The 10,022-nt window shown below is 42.3% G+C and overlaps 1 protein-coding gene across 1 annotated transcript; it reads left to right on the forward strand.

The window, feature by feature from the left end:
• Positions 1–8,913: 8,913 nt before the first annotated feature.
• Positions 8,914–9,713, forward strand: LOC109745086 (uncharacterized). The gene has a single exon (XM_020304225.4). The coding sequence runs from the start codon at positions 9,099–9,101 to the stop codon at positions 9,576–9,578; it is 480 nt and encodes a 159-aa protein (XP_020159814.1). The 5' UTR covers positions 8,914–9,098; the 3' UTR covers positions 9,579–9,713.
• The last annotated feature ends 309 nt before the right edge of the window (positions 9,714–10,022 follow it).

A 10,022-nucleotide genomic window follows, 5' to 3' on the forward strand; every position in this document is an offset into this window, starting at 1 on the left:
TGAACAAATTTTAAAAAGAATCAGAAAGTACACTAATTTGAAAAAATTCAAAAAATACAGGATCTGAATTTTGACAACAAATTATGAAATATGAAGGAATTTTAAAAAATGTGAACTTAATAATTTCAAAAAATTTAAGAAATGTTCATACATTTTCAAAAAGTCCGTTAATTCTTAAAAACTTTTAATACGATAAATATTTGTGTATTTTTTAAAAATTCAAGATTGTTTTAATAATATGATTTTGGGAAAAACATAGTGGAGTTTAAGTAAAGCTCATGATTTTGAAAATAGAAGTAAAATATAGAAGGTTCCCCAAAACGTTGAGGCAGAGGAGTACCATGGGCCAATCCTCTTAGAAACAAGCAGAGTGTGCGCTGGGTAAGGATTTGCTAGTATATTGGGCTTAAGGCGACAAATAGCAATTCCCTTGGAATGCTCATCTTAAAGCGCGATCGCTATTTCTCACTTTACGCGAGTTGGAAGGGATCTTTCACTGAAGGATCATTGTGTCTCGCGAGTAACTGGGCCGACCCGTTTAATAAAAGAAATAGGGGTAAAAGGGGAGTGAAGCTGGGGTTCAAACCTGGGTTTGCTAGATAGTTTATGCCGACGCTAGTCACCACGATATGTGTGGAGTTCGCGATGAACTGTAGGGCACGACCTACTTAAGGTACTAGTAAGTTGCACGTGCTTTCCACGCTAACTTGTAAAGCACGCGCTTGACAGACGGATCATCCACAGAGCACATTGGAGAGTTTTATATGTTCGCATTTGGAAGCTCACCTCCAGTGCTTTCTACTCCACTATCTCGGCATCCAATGCCCATTTTCTTTTTCTTTTTTTGCGGGGTCAATGCCCATATTCTTGGTTTAACTTGGTCTTTGATCAAGCTGACAGTTTGGAAAGCTTGGACACCTTCAAAGTGCAATTTTTTTGCTTGGCAAATGATAAATTGCAAAAAATAGGATAGCCTAATTGTACCTTTTTGCCACCTTTGCAAATGTAACATGGAGACCTCGGGACACATCCTATTCCAATGCCAATATACATAAAGAATTTGGTGCATGATCAAAGATTGGCTTGGAAAAAAGACCTCGACCCTGGAAATTGGCATCATTCAACTCCACCCACACTTGGTGGACCAAAGAGGTCGACTCAAATGAGCAACCAAACAATGCCATGGCTTATCTTCTGAAGCGCGTGTCATGGGAGATTTTGAATGAGGAATGCTTGAGTTTTTCGCAATTTTGCATCTTTGCCCACATCTGTATTTGGCAATATCAAGAGAGAGGCAGGGCCGGCCCTAGGGGGGGGGAGGTGGGAGGGCCCCCCCAAGTATGTATTCCTTGTATTAGGCCCATAAGTTTATGGCTGTAGTAAAAAATATCATTGTGCCCGACCCATCGCAAGTAGAAGCAGCTGCCGTACATGGAGCGTCTGATATATCGCCATAACTCACGCATCAACAGAATCTCCTAAAAACTCACGCATCAGCTCGCGGGATTGAGGAACCCACGCATGCATCGCCATCATGCACGCAACAGCCGCCGCCTTTCCGCCTCACGCCCATATTATGGCAGATGAATCAGAAGAGCTTGCTATAGGAGGAAGGCCGGGATCTCTTTTTTTTGAATTGTCACCGGGGGAGGGGTAGGACCCCTCCACCTGAATCTTTATTACCACATCACTCATGAGAGGAGAGGGGAGACCTCATGTACACGGGTTTGTAACATACAGAGAGGAAGAGAGGGAGGGGAGGGGAGTTCATATCTAATTGAAGGCCAGGATCACAACGGGTGCGATGCACATGATCTCTGGCGCGCGCATGATCTCTGGCACAGATCTCCGTCGCTGGAGTTTCGTCTATAGAGGTGCGTATTTCCATCCGGTCAACATTTTCCACTGTTTATACAATTAAGCTTTCTGGTTCTGCAATTTAATATTGATGTTCAAGTGGTAGATCTCAAAGATTATACAATTAACCTTTCTGGTTCTGCAGTTTAATATTGATGTTCACGTGGTAGATCTCAAAGAGATCAAGCGAAGAACGGGGTACTGGATTCTCTCATGGCAGTTGGTTTATATATGAACTGAGCAATGACGACATAATTGGGTAATTAACTATTAATTTAATCATTCACACAACTCGCTAGGCGGGAGTTGCTTTTGCACTATCGTGGCACTATATGTTTACCTTTTAAGATATGAAGGTATTTATTTTTGAAGATACGAAGAAATATTTTCCACATCACTCGTATGGATTTTGATTATCTATCTAATTTCTCAAATACCCCTATTTGTAGTAATAGTCTTACCAATGTGAATCCAACTATGCAATTCGGATGCAAATTCATTTAGGACTATTCATAGAGTCTTCTGTCGTTTTGGTACCTAACATAATGTACAGTTGTATTTCAAGTATGACATTAAACATGACTTTGCATCACGCATGGTGGTTTACTTTCTTCATAGCATATAATTTTGATGCTTAAGTTAAGGGCCCATGGATTTTAGTTTCGCCCCGGGCCCCCGAAAACTTAGGACCGGCCCTGGAGAGAGGCTAGGTTGTGGTATATCACCGGGGTGAAACACTTCTAGGGGCGATCATTCCTCGAGAGTAGTTTTTTCTTTGCGAATTTCCTAGAGAGTAGTCTGTTTGCTTCTTTTTGAATACAACCTTGTACATGCTCTTTACTCCTTGGTCATTTAATGAAAAAGCAAAGCTTTAGCCTTGCTTAATGAAACCTTTACCATCTAAAATACTACACCTGATGAGCATATTAGAATGTGAAGCATCTATTTAGTTTCTTCTATGTTTATGGATTGGTAGAAATCTCTGTCTTTGCTTAGAAAAATGTGAATTGTACACGCTAGCTAGATTAATTGCCCGCAAAATATCCTCGATAGTGGTGCGTTACCCCTTTTCTACGGCGGCTGAATCGTGGTACTCCTTTTTTTACATCAAAATCGTAGTACTCCTAGTAATGTGACAAGACAGGTACCGGCTCGGTCAAGCTAAAAAAATATATCCATTGGGACCGGCCAGACCACAGACAGGTAAGTTTCTGGAACAGCCTTCTAGCGTCTATGTTTTTTTAAGGGAAATAACGTATAGCTTCTAGATGGTTCCCCCAGCTGGTTCAGTGTGGACCTGTGACTCACGGCAGGAGAGGTGAATCCGTTTCATGCTAGCCGTTGGATATGTTGCGCTGACTATTGATGAACGGTAGATGTCAACGTAATGTGGGAAATCAACAGCTCCAAGCACCTCAATAGTGTTTTGGCGGGAAGCTAGGAGGGAAGTGGTAAATCCAAATTCGAAACTGCTACACTATAGTAGTAGAGAAATGAGCTTTTTTTCTCCTCCATTATTTTTTCTGTTTTCTTTTTTTTTTCTTTTTCTTTTTTCTTCTCCATTTTCTTGTTTGGTTTTCTTTTCTTCTTCTCCATTTTCAGTTTCTTGTCTTTTTTCCTTCTCCTTTTTTCTTTTTATTTTTCAGTTTTCATTTTTTCATTTTTTCTTTGTTTCATTTTGTTTTTCATTCCATATTCTTATATACATTATTAACATTTTTTTCAAATACTTTTTCAACCTTTTTCAAATACTTGTTCATCATTTTTATATACATGTTCAACATTTTTTAAATACTTGTTCAACATTTTTGTATACATGGTCAACATTGTTTTTAAATAGTCGTTCAACATTTTTTTTTCAGATACTTGTTAAACATTTTTTTAAATACTTGTTCAACATTTTTTAAATACTATTTCAACATTTTTTAAATACTTGTTCAATATATATAATATCTGAATGTGTAAACAAACTTAAAAATGGAATAAAAACGAAATAAAAACATGAAAAAAACAGAAAAGAAAACGAGGCAGTGCAGTACACGCGAACCTGGGGCGACCCATAAGCTTGCGCGTCTCAGCGAGTCGGAAGCCTCGCCCTCTCTATTGGGTCGTTGATATAGTTGGGCCAAACTTGGCGAACTCACCAGTTGAGGAGTACTCATTGCAAAGATCACTCCCACCTTCCCAGGTTGCGACAAGTGGCGCGCTGCAGCGTGTCACTTGTCGCAACCTGTGAGTTTTCCCTTTTTTTCGTAGATTCGTTTATTCAAAATATTTTATCTCTTAAACCGTGCGTTCAAATCTTGAACCGTTTTTAAATACTTGTTCATCATTTGTTTTTTTCTTTTTCTTTTTTCTTCTCCATTCTCTTGTTTGGTTTTCTTTTCTTCTTCTCCATTTTCTGTTTCTTTTCTTTTTTCCTTCTCCTTTTTTCTTTTTATTTTTCAGTTTTCATTTTTTTTCATTTTTTCTTTGTTTCATTTTGTTTTTCATTCCATATTCTTATATACATTATTAACATTTTTTTCAAATACTTTTTCAACCTTTTTCAAATACTTGTTCATCATTTTTATATACATGTTCAACATTTTTCAAATACTTGTTCAACATTTTTGTATACATGGTCAACATTGTTTTTAAATAGTCGTTCAACATTTTTTTTTCAGATACTTGTTAAACATTTTTTTAAATACTTGTTCAACATTTTTCAAATACTATTTCAACATTTTTTAAATACTTGTTCAATATATATAATATCTGAATGTGTAAACAAACTTAAAAATGGAATAAAAACGAAATAAAAACATGAAAAAAACAGAAAAGAAAACGAGGCAGTGCAGTACACGCGAACCTGGGGCGACCCATAAGCTTGCGCGTCTCAGCGAGTCGGAAGCCTCGCCCTCTCTATTGGGTCGTTGATATAGTTGGGCCAAACTTGGCGAACTCACCAGTTGAGGAGTACTCATTGCAAAGATCACTCCCACCTTCCCAGGTTGCGACAAGTGGCGCGCTGCAGCGTGTCACTTGTCGCAACCTGTGAGTTTTCCCTTTTTTTTTTCGTAGATTCGTTTATTCAAAATATTTTATCTCTTAAACCGTGCGTTCAAATCTTGAACCGTTTTTAAATACTTGTTCATCATTTGTTTTTTTCTTTTTCTTTTTTCTTCTCCATTCTCTTGTTTGGTTTTCTTTTCTTCTTCTCCATTTTCTGTTTCTTTTCTTTTTTCCTTCTCCTTTTTTCTTTTTATTTTTCAGTTTTCATTTTTTTCATTTTTTCTTTGTTTCATTTTGTTTTTCATTCCATATTCTTATATACATTATTAACATTTTTTTCAAATACTTTTTCAACCTTTTTCAAATACTTGTTCATCATTTTTATATACATGTTCAACATTTTTCAAATACTTGTTCAACATTTTTGTATACATGGTCAACATTGTTTTTAAATAGTCGTTCAACATTTTTTTTCAGATACTTGTTAAACATTTTTTTAAATACTTGTTCAACATTTTTCAAATACTAGTTCAACATTTTTTAAATACTTGTTCAATATATATAATATCTGAATGTGTAAACAAACTTAAAAATGGAATAAAAACGAAATAAAAACATGAAAAAACAGAAAAGAAAACGAGGCAGTGCAGTACACGCGAACCTGGGGCGACCCATAAGCTTGCGCGTCTCAGCGAGTCGGAAGCCTCGCCCTCTCTATTGAGTCGTTGATATAGTTGGGCCAAACTTGGCGAACTCACCAGTTGAGGAGTACTCATTGCAAAGATCACTCCCACCTTCCCAGGTTGCGACAAGTGGCACGCTAGCGTGCCACTTGTCGCAACCTGTGAGTTTTCCTTTTTTTTTTCGTAGATTCGTTTATTCAAAATATTTTATCTCTTAAACCGTGCGTTGAAATCTTGAACCGTTTTCACCGTTGGATTCCTCGCGTCGAGATATTCAAAACTAGATCCCATGTTGATAGGTTTTCACAAACTTATTTTTCACAAAAAAACGGATGAAAAAAACGAACCGGGAGCACGGGTTTTTTCCCTTTTCGAAAGAGGCATGCCCGCGCCTCTCGCTGAAGCAGAACCGTGCCTCTCGCGAAAGGGAAAAAAGAAGAGAAAACGTGTTTTTTTTTTCATTTCCATGGAGGCACGGCCGTGCCTCTCACGAAAGCACAACCATGCCTCTCGCGAAAGTAAAACCGTGCCTCTCGCGAAAGAAAAAAAATTGAAAACGCGTTTCCTTTTCTGTTTCCTAGAGGCACGACCGTGCCTCTTGTGAAAGCACAACCGTGTCTCTCGCAAAAGTAAAACCGTGCCTCTCTCAGAAGAAAAAAAAGCAGAAAATATGTTTCTTTTTTCGTTTCCGAGAGGCACGGCCGTGCTTCTCTCGGAAGCAAAACCGTACCTCTTGTGAAAGAAAAAAAACATTTTTTTTTCCGAGAGGCACGGCCGTGACTCTCGCGAAAAAAGAGAGTATTTTTTCACGGATTTACAATAAAATACATTTGAAAGATGGCAGTTTAAGTGATTGTTTGTAGGCCGTACCTCGTTTATCGAAGCATCCTGCTGTAGTCCTGCTGATTGTTTTTTGGCTGTAGCTACTCCCTCTGTCTCATAATATAAGAGCGTTTTTTACACTACATTAGTGTCAAAAATGCTTTTATATTATGGGACGGATGGAGTAGTTGATTTCTGGTGGCCAGGGATTGCTCTACTTGTTGGGAACACACAGCTTGGACAACCCCTCCGCTGCGCGGCTCTCATCTACACAGATGTCCTGGGATTTAGCCCTTAAAAGAATGATGTCCCGGGATTTGACGGGCCACACGCCAGATTTTTCATTGCGGAATGCACCGACGTAGGTGGCACGTCGGAAAGCTACTGCAAGCACCAGTGGCGAGTGTGCCGAGGAGGGACAAACGTTAAGCGCACGTCCGATTTGACTTGATCTGAGATTCTACATGACTGATGACCGATGACTGCCCCTGAAGATTCGAGTCTGTCTTTTCAAATGAGTTAATGAGTGTAAACTGCAGATTTGCTTCCTGAAGCCCTGACCGAGGCAGTTACTACCTAAAACTGTAAAACTGCGAGTCTGGTTGGGAGAGGATTTATTATGGCTGTAGGTCTCACGGCACACGGTCCTTTGCAGGGGCGGACCTAGAGAGAAAATGATCAGGTGTCCTAGCATATGATCGCTCATATTTCATTTAAAGATGGAGTGTCACACACTATATTTTACATGAAATTTACAAAGAAAACATTTTGCACCCGGTGTCCTATGCATCCGGGTAGCTCAACTTGGGTACGCCCCTGGTCCTTTGGGCGTGTTTTTAATTTTGACGTCTGATTTTCAATCTTTTATATTTCTTGAACGGAAAATCCAAATTAAGCTTTGTTTCATATTCGTGTTTCTCATGATGAGGGCTTTCAAATAAGATCTATTTTAAAAACATTTTGATGAAATTGAAAATAAATGTTAAGTTTTAACAATTTTTTTGGGCTATGGCAGAGAAAAAAAATCTTACAGTTTTATCTATGAAACTGGTAAAATTGAGTGAGAAAATCGTAAGTTCAGAATTAAACTTTATTATGCCCTCATGTGAGATCGAACTACTTCGTGAATCACGAGACAATCGAGCGACCGGGCAGGGCTTGGCAGGTGCGTGCCCCCGCACCCACGGGCTCTGTGAATTTCCGAGTCGGGCTGCTAGCGGCTAGAGGTGGTTTCTATCCAAGTGTCTCGTTGGACTTTGGTAGAATTTTCTGCAAACTACTCTCTTTGTAACAAAATATAAGACCGTTTGTTTACATTGTGATAGTGTTAGAAAAACTCTTATATTTTGATGCGGAGGGAGTACTTCCCTTTGTTCCATTGAATAAAGTCGTGGGTAACATCTGTAAAAGCAGAGCGATCCTATTGCGACGCGCATATGCATTGTGCCGCGGACAGGAGTCGCCTGATCTCGTACGTACACGCAGAAAGTAGACTTGACTTCCATAAAAGATGGAAGTCGATGTCAGGTTAGCTGTAAGTACAGGGCCATATGCTTTGTTCAAGTGTAGTTGGTTCCAGCTACTCCAACTTTCGGTTACTCGTGATCGACTGATCGGTGAAGATGTTGGTCTGGTGTCGCTGCAGCAAGTTATCCCAAGGAACATGCATCGCATCTTTTGAAGAGCGCGAATGGCGGAACGGGCCAGTTTTATGGAAGTGACAAGGACAGGTACAGTACGTGCGGTCATGTGGCTCGGCTTTTTTCTTTTTGCGGTGATCAGGTATGCTTGCGACGTTCCAGAGTGCAGGTGCAGCGGGACTCGTACTATACTCTGCCATGCACCTTTTTACAGGCACGCAGGCGACGACAAATGGGAGAAGCACAGCCAGACATCTGGGGCAGCCGGTCCCAAACCTTGATCAGCCAGCATTAACTAACGGTTTATGGTCGCTCGAGGCTACCGAAACACTGCGCTTTTTTGACCAAACGGCCGCTGCCCGACAAGAGGCAAATTTGCAAGCCGTTGGCGAGCGTAAGAAAACAACAACGATAGGCTAGCAGTAGCAGGGGAGCGTGTAGTGTAATGTAGGCCTGCGCTGCACGCCCGGGCCCGGCTGTCACGGCCAGTTCGACTCCAGCAACACTCGAGAGTCGAGAACCATATACTCCTACCACCACCCTGTATGACCTGCCGCTGCCGGCCTTTTCAGTTCAGATACGCCCTGCCCCTGCCCCTGCCCCTGCCCTGGCGTTCTAGAAAGTCCATGCACTTTGTTCAAATTCGCCATGTTTTGCAACTTGACAGCATAATAAACACTGTTCAACATATATTATGCATAATACAGTATATCCGTTACAGCATGCGATGCGCAATAAACGGACCGGCGCAACACATATACAGCCTTTACAGCTGAGCTTGCGCTTGCGGTTGCAAATAAAATCGGCAACGGCCTTTACAGCACGAGCTGAGCTGTTAAGCCGTCCGTCTGGCGGATGCCTTACGCACAAAGCAGCAGCTCAAGCCACAATCTCTTCTTCTCCTTTGAAAAAGCACGATCGAAACGGCGATAGGTAGGTTTCGGCACGTCCAGTCCCGAGATCGAAACGGTCTCCTTTATATTCTCCCGTCTCCGCCTGACCACACCCCGCACGTCGCTCCCCACGCCTTCGTCCCGTCTCGTACCATCTTCAATCTTCTTCACCTAGGCTAGCTATATACTAGGTCTTCTCCCGCTCAGCCATGGCCATGATGGGCATCATAGCGCCGGAGACGGCGTACGAGACGGAGGCCGTGTCTCCGGCCACAGCCAGCGCCGCCGCGGGCGCGCGGCAGCGGAGGGGCTTGCTCCGGAGGATGATGCCGCGGGGTCACTACTCGCCCGTCGGCGCCGAGCAGAAGACAGCGCCTGGAAGGGCGCCCGAGGTGGCACCGATCGCTGCCGATGACTCGGAGGTCGCGGAGAAGCCGCGGCGCAGCTGGCTGCGGCGGCTGGTACCGCGGCAGCGGCAGCGCTGGAAGAACCTCGGCGGAGCCGGCGCGTCGAGGCTGGCCGGACTGTCGCGATCGCTGCGGTGGAAGCGGCTGTCCATGAACCTGAGGGGCAGCTGGGCGTCGGCGCTGCTGGACACCGTCGCGTTCCGCGTCATGTACGTGGTGGAAGCCATCGTGCTTGGTCTGGCGCTTTCCTGCTTCTTCTGCTGCTGCGGCTGCCAGATATAGCTGGCCTGCCTGCCCCTTGCTGTGATTCATGCAAGCCCCCTTCTGCTTGCCATTGGGCGTGTAATCTTTGTACCGTCGTCCTTGTTTATTAAGATGCTTATATAGTTCTCTAATGAAAAGGATTTTTTTTTGCTACATCGCGTTGATCGTCGATCTTGTTGGACTCCATTGCATGTTCTTATGCAACAGATGTCTAGTTGCGAGGACCACGTTGCTGGTATGCTGCTTTGCGTATTTGCGAAAAAATATACTACCTTTGTCCTATAATATAAGAACGTTTTTAATATTAGTGTAGTGCTAAAAATGATCTTATATTATGGGACGAAGTGAGTATGATGCTAGCGGCTCGCGAGCGTGCATGTTAATGGTCACCCTCGCCGCCTCCCACGGTCTTGCGCAAAGGCTTTTTGTGGATCACCATGACACGTTACACCCTGCTGTATC

This window comes from Aegilops tauschii, chromosome 3, assembly GCF_002575655.3.
Source record: "Aegilops tauschii subsp. strangulata cultivar AL8/78 chromosome 3, Aet v6.0, whole genome shotgun sequence".
Lineage (NCBI taxonomy): Eukaryota > Viridiplantae > Streptophyta > Magnoliopsida > Poales > Poaceae > Aegilops > Aegilops tauschii.

Coding starts and splice junctions, on each gene's coding strand:
- LOC109745086 (XM_020304225.4), top strand. CDS start 9,099: ATGGCCATGATGGGCATCATAGCGCCGGAGACGGCGTACGAGACGGAG.